This window comes from Mytilus edulis, chromosome 6 (genome assembly GCF_963676685.1).
Source record: "Mytilus edulis chromosome 6, xbMytEdul2.2, whole genome shotgun sequence".
NCBI lineage: Eukaryota > Metazoa > Mollusca > Bivalvia > Mytilida > Mytilidae > Mytilus > Mytilus edulis.
Window position 1 is genome coordinate 6,844,044 of NC_092349.1, and position 24,865 is coordinate 6,868,908.

General features: G+C 34.3%; 1 protein-coding gene across 6 annotated transcripts in view; it reads right to left on the minus strand.

Moving 5' to 3' along the window:
• Positions 1-2,537: 2,537 nt before the first annotated feature.
• The window catches only part of LOC139527034 (BICD family-like cargo adapter 1), a 48,919-nt gene continuing 26,591 nt past the window's right edge, over positions 2,538-24,865 (minus strand). For 3 of the 6 annotated variants that reach the window (XM_071322282.1, XM_071322283.1, XM_071322281.1), the window contains exons 10-12: positions 6,444-6,574; positions 5,455-5,575; positions 2,538-4,967 (exon numbers count right to left, since the gene is read on the minus strand). In XM_071322282.1, coding sequence (XP_071178383.1) covers positions 4,803-4,967; positions 5,455-5,575; positions 6,444-6,574 — 417 coding nt within the window. In that variant the 3' untranslated portion in view covers positions 2,538-4,802. Of the gene's footprint in view, positions 4,968-5,454; positions 5,576-6,439; positions 6,575-24,865 lie in introns of those variants that run through there. The other 3 variants (XM_071322286.1, XM_071322284.1, XM_071322287.1) reach the window with 2 other exon arrangements.

Sequence of the window (24,865 nt, forward strand, 5' to 3'; positions counted from 1 at the left end):
TCACCTGAAACTTGATGCCAAAAATGAGAAAAATGGGATGAAAATTTCATACATAGATTTAATGTGTAAGACTATAAATTAACAAGAAGTTGACCAGCAATGAATGAGAAAATGCATCACACTGGCTCTTATCCTGCATTCGACATAGGGACAGTGATCTGACGGCAGCGTTAATTAAAAAAAACTCAATATTTTAGAAGGTAGACGACCTGGATGCTTCATACTTTGTATGTAGATGTTTTTATGTTAGTAAGTTACTGTCCCTCATATGCATCTTTTATTTTGAGTGAAAGGATAAAAATATTTCGTGTGTGCATACCATGAATGCCCCTCAGACAGTTTTCTTCTGACCTTGATCTCATTTGATTGTCAAGTGGACAAGGTTAAGTTTCATTGTCATGTTCATATATAAGATACCATTAGCTATAGATCTACTTTATTTGGTGTATGGAAATGCTAGACCTGATTTCTTGCATCACAATGTCAAGTTTTCATGGTCAAGTATACAAGAAGTAATTATAGGTCAACTGTATTTAGTGTGGAATTATTGTAAGGTGTACATGTCTTGATTTTATTTTCATGGTCCATTTGTCGATGTTCATATTTGTGGCTTGGTCTGTTTCTTGGATACTTGTAACAATATACATGTATCAGCTGTATTGGTTGAAAGAATGAAAGCAAGATCTATGTGTCTGTCTGGTAGGTTTCATATGAACTTGACCTATTTCATGGTTCTTTTGCAATGTTTAATTTTTCCAATTTTGTCTATTTCTCAGATACTATCAGCCAAAACGTAAAGCAAAAATACAAAACTCCAAGGTCAAAATTGGGAAGTCCTTAAAAACTGACAAAAACTATGAATCAACTGAGCAAGTTAAAAACAACTTTCATATTCCTAACTTAATACAGGTATTTGGTGAAAAAAATTTGGCAACTTAATTTAGTGAATGAAATGATCTGGCAGATATTATACGACATTGACAGTTGATCTCCTTATGGTTCATTGGTGTTCCGTCTTCACAGTTTTGTCTGTTCATTGGATACTATAAATAAAAATCAAGTATACTCAGTGTATGGAATGATTGTCTGGCAAGGTTTGTCTGACCTTTAACCTCATTTTTATGGTTTTAAGTCAACGTTCAATTTTTATGGCAATGTCTTTCAGATACTATAAGCAATGGGTCAACTAAATTTAATTTATAGAATGATCACATGATGTTCATGCTGGTTTAAAGGATTCATCTGACCTTGACCTCATTTGTATGGTTCATTGTTCAATGTTCAAAATTTATGTCTATTTCTCAGAAACTATAAGAAATAGTCTTAATAATATATTTGTGATATGAAATTTAATAATGACAAATAAATTAAGCTTGTGCACTCTTGTTAAATCAAGATGTTTCTGCTTCTTAATTGTGTTGTCGGGTTGATGTTTAATCGTCCTATACCAAACATTTTTTTTTTGGCACTATATAACATATTTCAAATGCACCCTTACTTTTATACCTCTGTTTAGCAGATTTAGCCTAAACTTATTTTCATGGCATCAAAACTCCTAATTCTTTGTTACATTGGCTTAAAAAATTAAAAACAGAGTACAGATTTATTTTTATTGCAGATTCACAAATTGTTTATATCACATTTTGAACCACAATTAAATAACAAGCATTAGCAACATTATTGGAACAAAACAAATGTACTACTGTAAGAATAGTCCTTGAAAAGGCTAAAATGTTGTCACTATAAAATTACATAATTAATTTAAATAAAAGATGAACCTTAAAACTTTTAGATTAAGTTCATTTATATGTTTTGGAGTTTAGTATAACATCCATTTTCACTGAACTAGTACTCATTTTTATTTAGGGGTCAGTTGAGGCCCATCCATGGGTGAAGATTTTCTCGCTGCACTGAAGCCCATGGAAGGCCTTTGGCTTTTATCTGCTTTTTGGTCGGGTTGCTGACTAATTGACATATTCCCCATTTCCATTTACTCTCAATTCTATTAATGTTATATTTTTAGCTCCTAAGTATTAAATTTGAGCTATTTCTTTAGCTATGGATATTGGTATCTTCATTACCAAAAAATAAGTTGTAATTTCTTGATTTCTTAGAATTTGAAAAAAAAAGATTAAAATTGTGAAGGATACAACTAATAACCAAACAGGACATAATCCATTACAATGTACATTTGTCTGTTCCTATGTAACAAAACTTGTGTAACCACAAAAACAGTCATGACACAGTTTGGAAGAAGATATTTTCCTGTTTTTTGCAACTCACTATTTTAATTCTCATCCTATTTTATTTCTCTCTTGTTTCTGTTATTTATTTTTTTTTTTTCATATCATTTTTTTCTTCTTCATTTTTCTTCGTTTTTTTATATTATGAGGAAATGGAGGATTAAGAATTTACCATAAGCCATTATAACTTTTTTTCAATGATGTATGTATGTATGTATTCATTCATTTTTTCTTCCCTGTATCTCTATTTTTTTTACATTTATATTTTCATTTTATTATTCATTTCATTTTACATTTGTTACTTGTAAGGAGCAGCAGACAATAATGTTTTGACTAGGGTATCAAACTCAATGATAATTGTGGCCCCAAAACGGTCCATTCCTCCTAGGACATTAGAGGTTTGGCTGGCAACTAAGCAACCTGGTATCTTGTAAAAAGACATTATGACCTTTAAAACTACATGTATTAAAAACCTAGAATCAGATCAGTTTAGAACTGTTAAGTTTGCTATGGTGACATGTCTAAGCCATTTTCTAAACCTGACCTTGTGACATAAACAGGTACCCTATGGAAACTTTTAACTTCTAATTCAAAAATTTTTAAACACAGAAATACACAATACAAGAAATATCTTCATCCAATCTCTGTCAATAACTTTATTATGTCAACAAGAAGGAAAAATAAATAGAACAGGAATATACATCGTAAGCAAGAAATTGCTCTAAGCACCATTAAAAAACATGATTTATACTCATGTATAAAGCTATTAATAAAACCATGTAAAGTCTCATCATGTTTACTTACAATTTCTTTAAATCAAGGGATTTTTTTTACATTTGAATCTTTTTTTTTATTTTTTAGACCTAATCTAAATCTTTTCTATTCTACTTCACCAAAATATGGACAAATTAAGTCTCAACTACACCTTACTTGTATCTAATAAAAATATTTTTAGAACGAGTAAAATCCAACTTAAAAACTTTACACGGTTTTGTCAATATTACAAACATTGCACATTTTACATATATACCCGAGTAATTCTCAAAGCAGTATAATATATCATAATGTTTAGTTATCTCCCCTTACAACAGGAAAGCAGAGATTTACACTGGTATTAGTTTTGGCATCATAACAAGGTATTACCAATCTTCCTCTTATTTACACTTATTAAGGTGGTACCTAACACTACAGGGAAATAACTCTGTAAAATCAGCTAAACGTTTTAATTATGTTGTATTGTTAAGGAAATATAAAGCTTCTCAATGATAAAATTTAGTGTTTGTCAAACTGCTATATATCCAATAAAATGTTTCTGTAAAATTAATTGGTTTAATTTTTTTTTAATTTTTTTTTTTTTTTTAATGGTCAAAGTAAATATTTTGTCAAAATTCTATATAAATTAAATGAGCCAAATTAGTTTTAGTCAAAAGTGTTGGGTACCACCTCAATTCATATCTGATTATGCATTATGAAAGACAATATTTTTCTTCAATTATGAATCCTTATTTTCATAATAAAAAAATTGTAAAAAGTAACCTCCTTTGGTTGTTTTCTGATATCTAGAAGACATTTTTTTCTCTTTATCTTTAAATAATGGGAGACAACTTATGAAATTATCAAATAAAATATTTGTTTCCATTTCCAAAACTAAAGGCTTGAGCTTTTTACCATGTTGGACATCTTGGAATTTTATAAGTTCATACCTGAATATAAATCATCTGTCGTTACCATGGTAACTGTGGTATATATAGAATACTATCTTCCAGTGTAAAGCACAGCTGTTTGACGAAAAAGGACATTGAGTATGGTTTCATACATTGACAATGTTTATGACTAGAATACAGGACTCCTAGACTAGTAAAATTCAACTTTTGGCAAAGGTACCAGTAGTTAGTAGAAATGTCTCAGCTGTTATTTTTTTCTGTTTCCTTGACTATGGAAAAGGGGTAGACAGGGGTAAAGTCTTTTAGGAAACAGGAAATAGTAAACAAAAATTAATACAGAATTAGCTGAACAGACATTTTTCCGTGACAAATAAAATATGATTAAGTAATTAATCCAAAGTATTACTTAACTGGAAGATATTTTTTTTGTACAGTTGCACATGAAACGTTTTGGATATGCCCTATATATGTATGTTTCATCAAAAGAAGTTTTCATGCTTGATGTGCCCTATTTTTCCTAAATTCAGGAGCAACTGGATATCATAAATATTCAATGAAATTATTCTATAAATGTTTTGATCCCCTTTTTAAATTTTACTAAATTAAAGAAATTAAGCCACAAAGATCTACTTTGAGGGAAAAGTTCGTCATACTTATTCCCTGTTTCAGAATTTCAAGAACTGTGGGTCATTTCATTTTTGTATTCTTATATGAAAATAACTTCACATGATTGGTTGAATTTCCATTGTTTAGAATGTTTGTTAGCCAATCACAATGTTTTTTTCTTAAATGTGATTCCCCAAAATGAAAATAGCTTCACATCATTGGTTGAATTTCCATTGTTTAGAAAGTTGATAGCCAATCACAAAGTTTTTATTCTTAAATGTGATTGATGCTATGACTGTTTTGTCCGTGAAAGAAATGATGTAGACTTTGATTTTCTTAATGAAATGTGTTTTTTCAACTGTTCTAAAACTTGTTCTTTCACAGATTCTTCCTTTATTCTTTCTTTGAACTGGAAATCTAATAAATCCTGCATGTCAACCTGTAAAAAGAAGACCTAAAAAATCAAGCAATTCTACAGTGAAACAGGATTTCAGGTTACGAAATTATTAGGTTCAGAATTAATTTATCTCCCCTATTTGTCATTTGATCAAATTATCATCATTAATAATCTCTCTTACTATAGTTCATGTGACTATTAACCTTATCTCCCCTACCTCTCATTCATCAATTTCTTAGTTATCTCCACTTACTGTCATTGATAAAGTTCTTGTGACAAAAGTATCTACCATTCTAGACATTGAAGTTTTTCTAAGTTATCTCCCCTACCTGCACGTTATAAAACTCTTGTGACAAAGTTATCTTCCCTTCTAGCCATTGATCAATTTCTTGCCACATTAGTTATCTCCCCTTCTAGACATTTATCAAGTTCTTGTGACTAATTTATCTCCCCTTCCTGTCATTCATCAATTTTTGTTTACTAAGCTATCTCCCTTGCAAGTCATCAATAATTTTTTTTGTGACTTAGTTTTTATCTACCCTACCTGCCATTGATCAAGTTCTTGTGACAAAGCTACTTTTTGTTGGATGGCCTCCATTAGTTGCTCATTCATTGATAAAATGTCCATTTTTGACTTGGCTAATTCCACTTCCATTTTATTCTGCCTGTTTATAAATAAAAAGAAGGGCATTTAATGTTAGCTATGAATATGTATAATAATTTTAGACATAGAACAACACATTACACATGTGTTAGTATGTAATTCTATAAACTTGTAAGCAATTCCCTTTTAAAAGATTAAAAGGTTACGCAAACCCTTGAGGAGCACTTGAAATGACCCCTGATTTAAGTTTGGTTAGGTTTTCTCAGTCTTTAGTTTTGTTTGTTGTGTTTTGTATTAACTGGTGTTGGGTCTTTAGGTATTTTTTTTTTCGTTTTTGCCTTCATGTGTTGCCAGTTTGTCTTTGACTATTAAGTATGAATATCCCTTTGGTACTTAATTCTATCTCTCTTTTTAAAAATACAAATATGGAAATGTACATGCATAATAAATAATTATATCTATATTGTTTTTGGACTTAAAACTTAAAATGTTTTACTTCAAAAAAAATATAAGCTGCTTTAAAAAAATTACTCATAAGATATATGTAGACAGATTATTTTACACCAGTTTTACCCAATTTCATTCATGCAAATCCCTATAAATACAGTGCAAATTAAGATTGATTGATTTGTTGTGGGTTTTTAACGTCAGTTTTAGCACTATTGGATATATGATCGGGCTTAGTTTTTATTTGTGGAGAAAGCTGAATTGCCTAGAGATAATCTTTGGCCTGTGAGATAATTTTGAAGTCAAACTCAATGTTAAAAGGCTATAGTTATACAGGAACTTCTCAAACCACTCAGCCATTGAGTTAAGAGCAAGAAAAACCAAAATATCTTTGTTTTCTCCAATCTTAATAAAGGATGACAACATGTCTAGACCTCAATGTGGTTTTATTATGTTGAACTAATCAATTTATTTACACTTACTTTTCTAAAGCCATATCTCTATCCTGTCTGGCTTCCTGTAAGAGGTCGTCAGGACTAAGACTCCTCGTGCTATCCTGAAGTCTGTCTCTCTCAGCTTGTAATCGGGACAGTTCCTCATGTTGTAACGTCAACTGAAAAAAGAATAGGTATACAATATCTAAATCCAGTGTCAGGCTTTTAAGGTGGTACCTATCACTACAGGGAGATAACTCTGTAAAGTCAGCTAAACGTTGTAATTACATTGTGTTGTAAAAGGAATATTAAGCTTCTCAATGATCAAAACTGGTGTTTGTCAAATTGCTATATAACCAGCGTAATTTTTCTGACAAAACAGTTGGTTCAAAATTTTTCAAATCTTTATATTTTTATTAAAGTGTCAGAGTAAATACTTTGACAAAATTTTATGAAAATTAAACGAGCCAAATTAATTTTATTGAAAGTGTTGGGTACCATCTTAATAAGTTGCTGTGAAGCGAAATTTAAATTAGCAATAAGGTGTTTGTGTGTTTGGGTAATGTTGAAAGCCTCACTGAAACATTGAGATAAAGAACAACAATAAAAACGAGTTACTTCCTTTGTTTTTTTTTTTGTCATGAATTTATTTTTATGTAGCGTACTGTGGATTCATTTATTATGGCACCCTCAACGGAGTTGGGGTGACGTATTGTTATTGTACGTTTCTTTTTTTTTTCTTATTATGTCACCCGATCGACAATGTCGGGTGACATATTGCTTTTCTTATGTTTCTTTGTTATGTCACCCGATCGACAATGTCGGGTGACATATTGCTTTTCCTCTGTTTCTTTGTTATTATGTCACCCGATCGACAATGTCGGGTGACATATTGCTATTCCTCTGTTTCTTTTTCACTATTATTATGGCACCCTCAACGGAGTTGGGGTGACATATTGTTATTCTACGTTTCTTTTTTTTCTTATTATGTCACCCGATCGACAATGTCGGGTGACATATTGCTTTTCCTCTGTTTCTTTTTCTGTATTATTATTATTATTATACTTCCACCTAATTTTGTCCGCCTGCTTTCTCAGAGCCAAAAGTACCAATCCGAATGATGGTGCACTATAACAAGGAACCCTGACTCCCCAGAGTCTGTGCAACTTTGGAACTAAAAAATGGCTGCCATCACCATGGAAACGGAAAAATGGTGAAAAAATATAATTTTGGAGTTCCTTGAATTATTTGAGAATGCTTAAGCTTAAAATCTTTAGATTTTGATACAATGTAGGTGCCCACTATATACTGGTTTTGGATGATTTTGGCACATTTTGGAACTGCTATGTTGCCATGGAAACTACACCAAAAATTTCAAAAATATGGAAATGCTCCAATTTTTTAGAAACTTTAGCATAACGATGAGCAACTTTGGTAGATGTGGAATTTGGCGTTGGAATTTCCAAAATGTCTGCCGTTTCCATGGAAACAATGCAAAAAGGTCAAAATGCTCCAAAAACTTCCGGGTTTGGTGAATAACTTTGGTATGCTTGAACTTAAAATCATCAAATTTTTATGCAATATAGTTGTCCACTATATACAGGTTTTGAATGATTTTGATAATCATTGGAACTACTATGTTACCATGGATACAGGAGCAAAAATTTCAGAATTCTTCAAAATTGATGAAACTTGATATGATTGTTAAATGTCAAGTCTAGATATGACTTTTGAAGTTGGAATTTCCAAAATGGCCACGGTTGCCATGGAAACTGCAAAAATGTCAAAAATACTCAAAATGGTTTTAACATAATGAAATTTGATATTATTGGTAACTGACAAGTTAAGATGAGACTTTTGACTTTGAAATTTTCAAAATGGCTGCCATTGCCATGGAAACGGTATAAATGTGAAATACTTTAAAATGCTCTGAATATACTGAAAATTTACAAAAAGATGAATAGCCATGCATATTTGTGCATTTACTATTAAACAAGTTTGAAATGGCTGCCGCTTAATGGCAATAGGGGGAAGGGTGACATCCGCTATTGCTTGCAATGGCAATTCTAGTTATTTTTATTATTCTTCCACACATTTTGTCCATCGTGTTTCTAAGAATTGAGTGATCCAATATTGTTGGAACTATAACATAATGAGGACCCCCATTTGAAGTTGTGCACCTTGCTATGGAATGGTAAAAGATGGCCGCCGTTTCCATGGAAACAGCACAAATGCGAAAAAAATCAAAGTGGTCCAAACTGGAAGAAACTCCACAGGAATGTTAACTGGCATGTGCTGATTTCCAGTTTGACTTTGGAATTTTCAAAATGGCTGCCGTTACCATGGAAACAGCTAAAATATCAAAAATTCTAACTCTTTCGTTATAACATCCAACTGGATGAAACTTTATGAAAATGTTCTCCAGTATGCCAAGATGTCAAGACAATATATGGATAGTTCAAAATGGCCGCCGTTGTCATGGAAACTGGGGCCAAGTTTTGCATTGACCCTATGGAAAAACGCATAAAATCAGCATTTTCTCAGAGAGTAGTGCACCAAAGTCAATGAAACTGTATTGATATATAACATGACATGTGGCAATGAGATGTACGCTTTTAGAATTTTGGAATTATCTACTGTAACCATGGTTGCAGCACAAATGTTCAAAATTTCCAAAAAAAGTTAAGTGCTGCAAACTGGATGAAACTTTACAGGAATAGTGACTGACATGTGCGGAGTTGCATTTTGAAGTTGGAATTTCCAAAATGGCCGCCGTTACCATGGAAACAGCAACATTGTCCAAAATTTCAAAATGCTTCAAACTTAATGAAATTTTGCAAAAATGATAACTTACAAGGGCAGATGCCTTCTTTGATTTTGGAATTTCCAAAAATAGCTGCCGCTCGCCTGGCAATGGGGGGACGAGGGTGCCATCCGTTATTGCTAGCAATTACAAATCTAGTTATTATTATTATGTCACCCGATCGACAATGTCGGGTGACATATTGCTATTCCTCTGTTTCTTTTTCACTATTATTATTATTATTATTTTTCTTCCACCTAGTTTTGTCCGGCAGTTTTCTAAGAGCCAAAGGAACCAATCTGAATGATGGTGCACTATAACAAGGAACCCTGACTTTCCAGTTGCAGTGCAACTTTGGAACTAAAAAATGGCTGCCATCACCATGGAAACCGAAAAATAATGGAAAATTCCAGTTTTTGGTTTTGATGAATTATTTGGAAATGCTTTAACTTAGAATCATTATATTTTGATACAATGTAGGTGCCGGGCATATACTGGTTTTGGATGATTTTGGCAATCATTGGAACTGCTATGGTGCCATGGATACTACACCAAAAATTTCCAAAATATGGAAATGCTCCAAATTTTATAAAACTTCACAGTAACGATGAGCAACATTGTAAGATGTGGAATTGGGCGTTGGAATTTTGAAAATGTCTGCCGTTACCATGGAAACAATGCAAAACAGGTCAAAATGGTCCAAAAACCTTTAAGTGGCATTTACTTTCTTAAAATGGTAGGTCAAATTGGTTGAAACTTTGATGGTATGGTCCCTCTCATGTACCAATGTGGTATATGCCATTCAATTTTGGGAACGGTCTCTGTTGCCATAGGAACCATCCCAAATGTCAAAAATTTCAAAAATTTCAAAATGCTCCAAAATTGATGAAACTTAATATGATTGTACACTGACAAGTCTGAATGAGACTTTTGAAGTTGGAATTTCCTAAATGGCCACCGTTGCCATGGAAACTGCAGAAATGTCAAATATTTTCAAAATGCTTCAAACTTTATGAAACTTAATATTATTGTTAACTTGCATGTAAAGATGAGACTTTTGACTTTGGAATTTTCAAAATGGCTGCCGTTGCCATGGAAACAGCAAAAATGTGAAATTTTCTAAAATGCTCTCAATGTACTGAAAATTTACAGAACGATGTACTGCAATGCATATATGTGCATTCACTGTTAAACAATTTTGAAATGGCTGCCGCTTAGTGGCCATTGGGGGAAGGGTGACATCCGCTATTGCTTGCAATGGCAATTCTAGTTATTATTATTATTCTTCCACCTAATTTTGTCCGGCAGTTTTCTCAGAGCCAAAGGAACCAATCTAAATGATGGTGCACTATAACAAGGAACCCTGACTTTCCAGTTGCAGTGCAACTTTGGAACTAAAAAATGGCTGCCATCACCATGGAAACCGAAAAATAATGGAAAATTCCAGTTTTTGGTTTTGATGAATTATTTGGAAATGCTTTAACTTAGAATCATTATATTTTGATACAATGTAGGTGCCGGGCATATACTGGTTTTGGATGATTTTGGCAATCATTGGAACTGCTATGTTGCCATGGATACTACACCAAAAATTTCAAAAATATGGAAAAGCTCCAAATTTTATAAAACTTCACAGTAATGATGAGCAACATTAGTAGAGGTGGAATTTGGTGTTGCAATTTCGAAAATGTCTGCCGTTACCATGGAAACAATGCAAAACAGGTCAAAATGGAACCAATCTTAATGATAGTTAAGTATAATAGGGAACACAAAATTGCGGGTTGCAGTAGGGTCTAAGACCATAAAAAATGGCTGCCGTTTCCATGGAAACGGAACAATTGTGAAAAATTCCACTTTTTTTTTTTTTGGAATAATTTGGAGATGCTTAAACTCAGAATCATCATATTTTAATACAATGAAGGTGCCACCCATATACTGGTTTTGGATGATTTTGGCAATCATTGGAACTACTATGTTGCCATGGAAACTACACCAAAAATTTCAAAAATATGAAAATGCTCCAAATTTTTTGAAACTTTACCATAACGATGAGCAACTTTGGTAGATATGGAATTTGGCGTTGGAATTTCCAAAATGTCTGCTGTTTCCATGGAAACAATGCAAAAAGGTCAAAATGCTCCAAAAACTTCCGGGTTTGGTAAATAACTTTGGTATGCTTGAACTTAAAATCATCAAATTTTAACACAATATAGTTATCCACTATATACAGGTTTTGATTGATTTTGACAATCATTGGAACTACTCTGTTACCATGGATACAGGATCAAATATCTTAAAAATTTCAAAATGCTCCAAAGTTGATCAAACTTAATATGATAGTTGACTGGCAAGTCTGGATGAGACTTTTGACTTTGGAATTTCCAAAATGGCTACCGTTGCCATGGAAACTGCAAAAAAGTCAAAATTTTTCAAAATGCTTTGAACTTAATGAAACTTGATATTATTGTTAACTGGCAAGTACAGATGAGACTTTTGACTTTGAAATTTTCAAAATGGCTGCCGTTGCCATGGAAACGGCAGAAATGTGATTTTTTTTAAAAATGCTCTGAATGTACTGAAAATTTACAGAAAGATGTATTGCCATTAATATATGTGCATTCACTGTTAAACCATTTTGAAATGGCTGCCGGTTAGTGGCAATAGGGGAAGGGTGACATCCGCTATTGCTTGCAATGGCAATTCTAGTTATTATTATTCTTCCAACTATTTTGTCCGCCACTTTTCTCGGAGCCAATGGAACCAATCTTAATGATAGTTAAGTATAATAGGGAACACAAAATTGCGGGTTGCAGTAGGGTCTAAGACCATAAAAAATGGCTGCCGTTTCCATGGAAACGGAACAATTGTGAAAAATTCCACTTTTTGTTTTTTTGGAATAATTTGGAGATGCTTAAACTCAGAATCATCATATTTTAATACAATGAAGGTGCCACCCATATACTGGTTTTGGATGATTTTGGCAATCATTGGAACTACTATGTTGCCATGGAAACTACACCAAAAATTTCAAAAATATGAAAATGCTCCAAATTTTTTGAAACTTTACCATAACGATGAGCAACTTTGGTAGATGTGGAATTTGGCGTTGGAATTTCAAAAATGTCTGCCGTTTCCATGGAAACAATGCAAAAAGGTCAAAATGCTCCAAAAACTTCCGGGTTTGGTGAATAACTTTGGTATGCTTGAACTTAAAATCATCAAATTTTTACACAATATAGTTATCCACTATATACAGGTTTTGAATGATTTTGACAATCATTGGAACTACTCTGTTACCATGGATACAGGATCAAATATCTCAAAAATTTCAAAATGCTCCAAAATTGATGAAACTTAATATGATAGTTGACTGGCGAGTCAGAATGAGACTTTTGACTTTGGAATTTCCAAAATGGCCACCGTTGCCATGGAAACTGCAAAAAAGTCAAAATTTCTCAAAATGCTTTGAACTTAATAAAACTTGATATTATTGTTAACTGACAAGTAATGATGAGGCTTTTGACTTTGAAATTTTCAAAATGGCTGCCGTTGCCATGGAAACGGCAGAAATGTGAAATTTTTAAAATGCTGTGAATGTACTGAAAATTTACAGAAAGATGTATTGCCATAAATATATGTGCATTCACTGTTAAACCATTTTGAAATGGCTGCCGCTTAGTGGCAATTGGGGGAAGGGTGACATCCGCTATTGCTTGCAATGGCAATTCTAGTTATGGCACCCTCAACGGAGTTGGGGTGACATATTGTTATTGTTCGTTTCTTTTTTTTCTTATTATTTTTCTTATTTTTATTCTTCCACACTTTTTGTCCAAGACAGTTCTCGGAATTGGATGGACCAATCTTGATGGAACTATGATATAATGTTGTCCACCATGTGAAGTTGTGCACCTGACTTTGGAATGTGCAAGATGGCCGCAGTTACCATGGAAACTCAAAAAATGTAAAAAAAAATAAAAATTCTAACTCTTTCGTTATAAGAGCCAACCTTATGAAACTTTTTGTAAATGTTGGTGGTGGGGCCCCGAGGTACCAACAATACTTAGAAATTCCGAAATGGCTGCCATTGCCATGGAAACAGGCGAAATGTTTAACATAGAACATTCCAGAACATCTATGTTAAATTTATTCCAGAGACATTTTATGTGAAATGATGGTATATAATTATGGTGAGAACAAATTGCAGGAACAGGTTGACTATGGAATTTTCAAAATGGCCGCCGTTACCATGGAAACAGCAAAAATACGAAAAACTTCAAAATGCTTCAAATTTATTGAAACTTATAACAAATGTTGCTTAGCTAATGTAGACTTGACTTTTGAGTTTGGAATTTCCAAAATGGCCGCCGTTACCATGGCTACCGCTCACCTGGCAATAGGGAAAGGGTGCCATCCGCTATTGCTTGCAATCGCAAATCTAGTTATTATGTCACCCGATCGACAATGTCGGGTGACATATTGTTATTCCTCCGTTTCTTTGTTATTATGTCACCCGATCGACAATGTCGGGTGACATATTGCTATTCCTCTGTTTCTTTTTCACTATTATTATGGCACCCTCAACGGAGTTGGGGTGACGTATTGTTATTCTACGTTTCTTTTTTTTCTTATTATGTCACCCCTATGGAAATAGGGGTGATATATTGTTATTGTTCCAAATTTTTCTTCCAAACTTTTTGTCCAGCCGAGTTCTCGGAGATGACTTGACATACATTGATAAAACTGTACCATAATGACAATCCCCATGTGCAGATGTGCAGTTAGGGTCTGGAATTTTCAAGATGGCCGCCGTTACCATGGAAACGGCAAAAATGTGAATAACCGAAAAATGGTCCAAAATAAACGAAACTTTCAGACATTGTAACTGGTCAGGCGAAAGCGTGAAATCCATCTTAAAAACTTTCAAAATGGCTATCGTTGCCATGGAAACAGTGCAAACGTGAAAAAAACGAAAATAATTCCTTAATTAATTCATAGTAAATCAACCGTTACAGATACGACCCCTAATACTCCCCCTTTGTAACAAGAGTATGAACTGTAGAATTCATTGCCGTTGGAATTTTTGAGATTGCTGCTGTTACCATGGAGAAAAGGCTAAAAGTGCAATATTGACCCATATGGGAAAAAACGTCAAAGTATCATTTTCTTGCAAATTTTAAGCTCATTCCCGGTAAAATGCTATTGAAACGTCATCTGTCCTTGAAATTTTCAAAATGGCCGTCGTTGTCATGGAAACAGCAAAAAAAAAAAAAGAAAAAAAATCGCAACTTTCAGGCAAAATTCTGTAATCATGACTATGTGCATACGATCAAATACAAATCTGTACGGCAAAACATCTTCTAGAATATGCTAGAAGAAAACTAATATACAATTTAACGTGCTTCTATTCTATACATAAATCGTGCTTTGAAGAAAGAATCGCCACTGAGAGAGACAGAAACACGACGAGTACACATAAGTGACATTTCTGCACTTGCACTAAAGTACACATCCGTTAATCAAACACCTGCTGCAATATACACATGAGCTAAAAATCAATCGATAAGCGTGTAATTAAATTGTACAAGATAAGATACATGTATCGTGTGATGCGCGAGTAATTGAAGAATAAAATGAACAGTTAGTATGCCGCTCCGTCAATATATACACATGTTGTCTGTCCAAGGTCCCCTCTAAAAAGAATAGTAATGTTCCAAGTCCACGATAATATACTTCAGTATCACGTGACACCACCTATCTACCTCGTGCGTGTGTCTAATTTAAGATTTTAAAGAGTTCCCCAACTATATATAGACATCACTCTTAGTCTACGAGAAGAGAAAAAAAGGGGGGGGGGGGGGGGTGTCAAAGGCATGTATACTGGACGTGTCATTTGACTTTTGTACACTCAAACTGGTTGCTGCTACTGTGACAATGTCCAGAACGGGGTGACATCCTTAGCTATTGCTTGCAATGGCAAATCTAGTGTTAGAATAACTCATTCGCCATTCATTTTTTCTAATGAGAAAAGAGAAAATAGAGTATTTTTCTCAATCGTACGTGTAAATGTGTGCACTGATATTTGTCACTGAACAGCAGAAAACGTACAGAAAAGGAATAAATCAATGCAAACTGTGTCAATTTATGCTATACAAAGTATTGATCAATCAATCAAATCATGATTGAAGTGATAAAATCATGATAAGAGATCAATCAATCAAGTTTTGATATCAAACAAGTAATGAATCAAGTGCAGATATCGAAAAAAAGTCCCCGTACCATTTTTCAAACTGCCAATCAGTCGATCAGTCAATCAATCAAATGATTAATCAATCAATGATTGATCAATCATGATCACAAACCATCAATCAACCAATCCACATATCGTTTACGTTGAGTTTATGAAAGAAAATACCTTTAATTCTCTGTTGAACAATCGACTTTTGCGTATTATTATGTCACCCCTATGGAAATAGGGGTGATATATTGTTATTGTTCCAAATTTTTCTTCCAAACTTTTTGTCCAGCCGAGTTCTCGGAGATGACTTGACATACATTGATAAAACTGTACCATAATGACAATCCCCATGTGCAGATGTGCAGTTAGGGTCTGGAATTTTCAAGATGGCCGCCGTTACCATGGAAACGGCAAAAATGTGAATAACCGAAAAATGGTCCAAAATAAACGAAACTTTCAGACATTGTAACTGGTCAGGCGAAAGCGTGAAATCCATCTTAAAAACTTTCAAAATGGCTATCGTTGCCATGGAAACAGTGCAAACGTGAAAAAAACGAAAATAATTCCTTAATTAATTCATAGTAAATCAACCGTTACAGATACGACCCCTAATACTCCCCCTTTGTAACAAGAGTATGAACTGTAGAATTCATTGCCGTTGGAATTTTTGAGATTGCTGCTGTTACCATGGAGAAAAGGCTAAAAGTGCAATATTGACCCATATGGGAAAAAACGTCAAAGTAACATTTTCGTACAAATTTTAAGCTCATTCCCGTTTAAATGCTATTGTATTGTCATCTGTCTTCGAAATTTTCAAAATGGCCGCCGTTGCCATGGAAACAGCCTAAAAAAAAAAAAAAAAAAAAAAAAAAAAAAAACTCGGAAAATTTGAGACAAAATTCTGTGATGAAGACTATCTTCTAGAATATGCTAGAAGAAAACGAATATATAATTTAACGTGCTTCTTTCTATTCTATACAAAAATCGTGCTCTGAAGAGAAAATCGCCACTGAGAGAGAGAGAGAGAGAGAGAGAGAGAGAGAGAGAGAGAGAGAAAAACATGAAGAGTACACATAATTGACATTTCTGCACTTGCATTAAAGTACACATCCGTTAATCGAACACCTGCAAAAATATACACATTAGCTGAAATCAATCGATAAGCGTGTAATTAAATTGTACAAGATAAAATACTTGTATCGTGTGATACGCGAGATATTGAAGAATAAAATGAACAGTTAGTATGCCGCTCCGTCAATATATACACATGTTCTCTGTCCAAGGTCCCCTCTAAAAAGAATAGTAATGTACTAACTCCACGATAATATACTTCAGTATCACGTGACAGCACCTTTCTTCCTCAAGCGTGTGTCTAATTTAAGATTTTAAAGAGTTCCCCAACTATAAATAGACATCACTCTTAGTCTACGAGAAGAGAAAAAGGGGGGGGGGGGGTCAAAGGCATGTATACTAGACGTGCCATGTGACTTTGATACACTCAAACTGGTTGCTGCTACTGTGACAATGTCAAGAACGGGGTGACATCCTCCGCTATTGCTTGCAATGGCAAATCTAGTTATGGCACCCTCAACGGAAGTGGGGTGACGTATTGTTATTCTACGTTTCTTTTTTTTCTTATTATTTTTATTTTTTTTCTTGCAACAAAATTTTGTCCGCGCAAGTTCTTGGAATGCAATGGACCAATGTTGATGGAACTCTACTATAATGAAGACCCCCATGTGAAGTTGTGCACCTTGCTATGGAATGGTAAAAAATGGCCGCCGTTTCCATGGAAACTGCACAATTGTGAAAAAATCTAGATTTTGGTTTTGGTGAATTATTACGTTATGCTTAAACTTAGAATCATTAAATTTTGATGCAATGTAGGTGACTACTATATACTGGTTTTGGTATGATTTTGGCAATCATTGGAACTACTATGTTGCCATGGAAACTACACCAAAAATTTCGAAAATATCAAAATGCTCCAAATTTTTTGAAACTTCATAATAACGATGAGCAACATTGGTAGATGTGGAGTTTGGCGTTGGAATTTCTAAAATGTCTGCCGTTACCATGGAAACAATGCAAAAAGGTCAAAAAATTTTAAAAAAAATCAAAATGCTGCAAACTGGATGAAACTTTACAGAAATGGTAACTGGCATGGGCAGAGTTGCCTTTTGAATTTGGAATTTTCAAAATGGCCGCCGTAACCATGGAAACAGCAAAAATGTCCAAAATATCAAAATGCTCCAAACTTAATGAAACTTTACAAAAATGATAATTTGTATGTGTAGATGCACTCTTTGACTTTGGAATTTTCAAAATGGCTGCCGCTCGCCTGGCAATGGGGAAAGGGTGCCATCCGCTATTGCTTGCAATGGCAAATCTAGTTATTATTATTTTTCTTGCAACAAATTTTGTCCAGGTGATTTCTCGAAATCCAATGGACCAATGTTGATGGAACTCTACTATAGTAAGGACCCCCAGGTGCAGAGTTGCAGGAAGCATGGAATGGTTCAAGATGGCTACCGTTTCCATGGAAACAGAACAAATGTGAAAAAAAACAGTTTTTTGTTTTGGTGAACTGTTTGGATATGCTTTATCTCAGAATCATTATATTTTAATACAATGCAGGTGCCCACTATATACAGGTGTTGGATGATTTTGGTGATCATTGGAACTACTATGTTGCCATGGAAACTACACCAAAAATTTCGAAATTCTCAAAATGCTCCAAACTTCAGGAAACTTCACAGTAACGATGAGCAACATTGGAAGATGGGGAATTTGGCGTTGGAATTTCCAAAATATCTGTTGTTACCTTGGAAACAATGCAAAAAGGTCAAAACTTTGAATTTTCACAGAACATTCCAGAACATCAATGTTAAATTTATTCTAGAGACATTAAATGGTATATTATTATGGAGGGCAAAAAATGCAGCAGGGGTTTGACTTTGGAATATTCAAAATGGCCGCCGTTACCATGGAAACAGCAAAAATATGAAAAACTTCAAAATGCTTCAAATTTAAGGAAACTTATAACAAATGTTGCCTAGCTTATGTAGACTTGACTTTTGAGTTTGGAATTTTCTAAATGGCCGCCGCTCACCTGGCAATAGGGGAAGGGTGCCATCCGTTATTGCTAGCAATTACAAATCTAGTTATTTTTATTATTCTTCCACACATTTTGTCCATCGTGTTTCTAAGAATTGAGTGATCCAATATTGTTGGAACTATAACATAATGAGGACCCCCATTTGAAGTTGTGCACCTTGCTATGGAATGGTAAAAGATGGCCGCCGTTTCCATGGAAACAGCACAAATGCGAAAAAAATCAAAGTGGTCCAAACTGGAAGAAACTCCACAGGAATGTTAACTGGCATGTGCTGATTTCCAGTTTGACTTTGGAATTTTCAAAATGGCTGCCGTTACCATGGAAACAGCTAAAATATCAAAAATTCTAACTCTTTCGTTATAACATCCAACTGGATGAAACTTTATGAAAATGTTCTCCAGTATGCCAAGATGTCAAGACAATATATGGATAGTTCAAAATGGCCGCCGTTGTCATGGAAACTGGGGCCAAGTTTTGCATTGACCCTATGGAAAAACGCATAAAATCAGCATTTTCTCAGAGAGTAGTGCACCAAAGTCAATGAAACTGTATTGATATATAACATGACATGTGGCAATGAGATGTACGCTTTTAGAATTTTGGAATTATCTACTGTAACCATGGTTGCAGCACAAATGTTCAAAATTTCCAAAAAAAGTTAAGTGCTGCAAACTGGATGAAACTTTACAGGAATAGTGACTGACATGTGCGGAGTTGCATTTTGAAGTTGGAATTTCCAAAATGGCCGCCGTTACCATGGAAACAGCAACATTGTCCAAAATTTCAAAATGCTTCAAACTTAATGAAATTTTGCAAAAATGATAACTTACAAGGGCAGATGCCTTCTTTGATTTTGGAATTTCCAAAAATAGCTGCCGCTCGCCTGGCAATGGGGGGACGAGGGTGCCATCCGTTATTGCTAGCAATTACAAATCTAGTTTTTTTTCTTCCACTTTTTTTGTCCAGCTTATATCTTGGAATTTTATGAACCAATGTTAATGGAACTTAACCATAATGTTGACCAGCATGTGCAGATTTGCAATCGGGGTATGGCATTTTCAAGATGGCCGCAGTTACCATGGAAACGGAACAAATGTGAAAAAATTAAGTTTTTTGTTTTTGTGAACTGTTTGGATATGCTATATCTCAGAATCATTATAGTTTAATACAATGTAGGTGCCCACTATATACACCTGTTGGATGATTTTGGTGATCATTGGAACTACTATGTTGCCATGGAAACTACTCCAAAAAATTCAAAAATCTCAAAATGTTCCAAACTTAATGAAACTTCACAGTAACGATGAGCAACATTGGAAGATGTGGAATTTGGCGTTGGAATTTCCAAAATCGCTGTTGTTACCATGGAAACAATGCAAAAAGGTCAAAACTTTGAATTTTCACAGAACATTCTAGAACATCAATGTTTAATTTATTCTCGAGACATTAAATGGTATATGATTGTATATGATTATGGAGGGAAAAAATTGCAGCGGGGGTTTGACTTTGGAATCTTCAAAATGGCCGCCGTTACCATGGAAACAGCAAAAATACAAAACACTTCAAAATGCTTCAAATTTATTGAAACTTATAACAAATGTTGCTCAGCTAGTGTAGACTTGACTTTTGAGTTTGGAATTTCCAAAATGGCCGCCGTTACCATGGCTACCGCTCACCTGGCAATAGGGGAAGGGTGCCATCCGCTATTGCTTGCAATCGCAAATCTAGTTATGTCACCCGATCGACAATGTCGGGTGACATATTGCTTTTCCTCTGTTTCTTTTTCTGTATTATTATTATTATTATACTTCCACCTAATTTTGTCCGCCTGCTTTCTCAGAGCCAAAAGTACCAATCCGAATGATGGTGCACTATAACAAGGAACCCTGACTCCCCAGAGTCTGTGCAACTTTGGAACTAAAAAATGGCTGCCATCACCATGGAAACGGAAAAATGGTGAAAAAATATAATTTTGGAGTTCCTTGAATTATTTGAGAATGCTTAAGCTTAAAATCTTTAGATTTTGATACAATGTAGGTGCCCACTATATACTGGTTTTGGATGATTTTGGCACATTTTGGAACTGCTATGTTGCCATGGAAACTACACCAAAAATTTCAAAAATATGGAAATGCTCCAATTTTTTAGAAACTTTAGCATAACGATGAGCAACTTTGGTAGATGTGGAATTTGGCGTTGGAATTTCCAAAATGTCTGCCGTTTCCATGGAAACAATGCAAAAAGGTCAAAATGCTCCAAAAACTTCCGGGTTTGGTGAATAACTTTGGTATGCTTGAACTTAAAATCATCAAATTTTTATGCAATATAGTTGTCCACTATATACAGGTTTTGAATGATTTTGATAATCATTGGAACTACTATGTTACCATGGATACAGGAGCAAAAATTTCAGAATTCTTCAAAATTGATGAAACTTGATATGATTGTTAAATGTCAAGTCTAGATATGACTTTTGAAGTTGGAATTTCCAAAATGGCCACGGTTGCCATGGAAACTGCAAAAATGTCAAAAATACTCAAAATGGTTTTAACATAATGAAATTTGATATTATTGGTAACTGACAAGTTAAGATGAGACTTTTGACTTTGAAATTTTCAAAATGGCTGCCATTGCCATGGAAACGGTATAAATGTGAAATACTTTAAAATGCTCTGAATATACTGAAAATTTACAAAAAGATGAATAGCCATGCATATTTGTGCATTTACTATTAAACAAGTTTGAAATGGCTGCCGCTTAATGGCAATAGGGGGAAGGGTGACATCCGCTATTGCTTGCAATGGCAATTCTAGTTATTATTATTTTTCTTCTTGCAACACATTTTGTCCAGGTGATTTCTCGAAATCCAATGGACCAATGTTGATGGAACTCTACTATAGTAAGGACCCCCAGGTGCAGAGTTGCAGGAAGCATGGAATGGTTCAAGATGGCTACCGTTTCCATGGAAACAGAACAAATGTGAAAAAATCCAGTTTTTTGTTTTGGTGAACTGTTTGGATATGCTTTATCTCAGAATCATTATATTTTAATACGATGTAGGTGCCCACTATATACAGGTGTTGGATGATTTTGGTGATCATTGGAACTACAATGTTGCCATGGAAACTACACCAAAAATTTCGAAATTCTCAAAATGCTCCAAACTTCAGGAAACTTCACAGTAACGATGAGCAACATTGGAAGATGTGGAATTTGGCGTTGGAATTTCCAAAATATCTGTTGTTACCTTGGAAACAATGCAAAAAGGTCAAAACTTTGAATTATCACAGAACATTCCAGAACATCAATGTTAAGTTTATTCTAGAGACATTAAATGGTATATGTTTATGGAGGGCAAAAAATTGCAGCGGGGGTTTGACTTTGGAATATTCAAAATGGCCGCCGTTACCATGGAAACGGCAAAAATATGAAAAACTTCAAAATGCTTCAAATTTAAGGAAACTTATAACAAATGTTGCCTAGCTTATGTAGACTTGACTTTTGAGTTTGGAATTTTCAAAATGGCCACCGTTACCATGGAAACAGCAAAATTATCCAAAATTTCAAAATGCTTCAAACTTAATGAAACTTTGCAAAATTGTTACTAGACATCTGTAGATGCACTATTTGACATTGGAATTTTCAAAATGGCTGCCGCTCACCTGGCAATGGGGGAAGGGTGCCATCCGTTATTGCTAGCAATTACAAATCTAGTTATTATTATTATTATTATTATTCTTCCACCTAGTTTTGTCCGGCAGTTTTCTCAGAGCCAAAGGAACTAATCTGAATGATGGTGCACTATAACAAGGAACCCTGACTTTCCAGTTGCAGTGCAACTTTGGAACTAAAAAATGGCTGCCATCACCATGGAAACCGAAAAATAATGGAAAATTCCAGTTTTTGGTTTTGATGAATTATTTGGAAATGCTTTAACTTAGAATCATTATATTTTGATACAATGTAGGTGCCGGGCATATACTGCTTTGGAATGATTTTGGCAATCATTGGAACTACTATGTTGCCATGGATACTGCACCAAAAAATTCCAAAATATGGAAATGCTCCAAATTTTATAAAACTTCTCAGTAACGATGAGCAACATTGGTAGATAAAGAATTTGGCGTTGGAATTTCGAAAATGTCTGCCGTTACCATGGAAACAATGCAAAACAGGTCATAATGGTCCAAAAACCTAAAAGTGGCATATACTTTCTTAAAATGGTAGGTCAAATTGATTGAAACTTTGATGGTATGGTCCCTCCCATGTACCTATGTGGTATCTGCCATTCAATTTTGGGAATAGTGTCTGTTGTCATAGGAACCAATCAAAATGTCAAAAATTTCAAAAATTTCAAAATGCTCCAAAATTGATGAAACTTTATAGGATTGTTGACTGGCAAGTCTGCATGAGACTTTTGAAGTTGGAATTTCCAAAATGGCCACCATTGCCATGGAAACTGCGGAAATGTCAAATATTTTCAAAATCCTCCAAACTTTATGAAACTTAATATTATTGTTAACTTGCATGTATAGATGAGACTTTTGACTTTGGAATTTTCAAAATGGCTGCCGTTGCCATGGAAACAGCAAAAATGTGAAATTTTCTAAAATGCTTTCAATGTACTGAAAATTTACAGAAAGATGTACTGCAATGCATATATGTTTCATTGTTCAACAATTTTGAAATGGCTGCCGCTTAGTGGCAATGGGGGGAAGGGTGACATCCGCTATTGCTTGCAATGGCAATTCTAGTTATTATTCTTATTCTTCCAATGATTTCTGTCCGGCAGATTTTTTGAAGACAATGGAACCAATCTTAGTGATAGTCAACTATAATGAGGAACAAAAAATTTCGGGTTGCAGTAGGTCATAGAACCATTACAAATGGCTGCCGTTACCATGGAAACGGAACAAATGTGAAAAATTCCACTTTTTGGTTTTGGTGAATTATTTGGAGATGCTTTAACTTAGAATCATTATATTTTGATACAATGTAGGTGCCCACTATATACTTGTTTTGGATGATTTTTGGTATTCATTGGAATTACTATGTTGCCATGGATACTACACCAAAAATTTCCAAAATATCAAAATGCTCCAAATTTAATGAAACTTCACAGTAACGATGAGCAACATTGGTAGATATGTAAGTTGGCGTTGGAATTTCGAAAATGTCTTGTGTTACCATGGAAACAAGGCAAAACAGGTCAAAATGGTCCAAAAAACACCTAAAAGTGGCATTTACTTTCTTAATATGGTAGGTCAAATCCATTGAAACTCTGATGGTATGTTCCCTCCCATGTACCAATGTAGTATCTGCCATTAGAAATTTGGAACGGTCTGTGTTACCATAGAAACCAGCCAAAATGTCAAAAATTTCAAAAAATTTTCAAAATGCTCCAAAATTTATGAAACTTAATATATTTGTTCACTGTCAAGTCTGCATGAGACTTTTGAAGTTGGAATTTCCAAAATGGCCACCGTTGCCATGGAAACTGCAGAAATGTCAAATATTTTCAAAATGCTCCAAACTTAATGAAACTTAATATTATTGATAACTGGCAGGTATAGATGAGACTTTTGACTTAGGAATTTTCAAAATGGCTGCCGTTACCATGGAAACAGCAGAAATGTGAAACTTTTGACAATGCTCTTATTGTACTGAAAATTTACAGAAAGATATATTGCAATTCATAGATCTGCATTCACTGTTAAGTTGTTTTGAAATGGCTACTGTTTAGTGACAATAGGGGGAAGGGTGACATCCGCTATTGCTTGCAATGGCAATTCTAGTTATTATTATTCTTCCACCTTTTTTTGTCCGACAGGTTTTTTGGAGTAAAATGGAACCAATCTTAATGATAATTCACTATAAGGAGGAACACAAAATTTCGGGTTGCAGTAGGGTCTAAGACCATAAAAAATGGCTGCCGTTTCCATGGAAACGGAACAATTGTGAAAAATTCCAGTTTTTGGTTTTGTGAATAATTTAGAGATGCTTAAACTCAGAATCATCATATTTTATCACAATGTAGGTGCCAGCCATATATTGGTTTTGGATGATATTGGCAATCATTGGAACCACTATGTTGCCATGGAAACTACCCCAAAAATTTCAAAAATTTCAAAATGCTCCAAATTTTTTGAAACTTCATAGTAACAATGAGCAACTTTGGTAGATGCGTAATTTGGCATTGGAATTTCCAAAATGTCTGCCGTTACCATGGAAACAGTGCATAAGTGTCAAAATGCTCTAAAAACTTCAGGGTTTGGTAAATAATTTTGGTATGCTAGAACTTGAAATCATCAAAT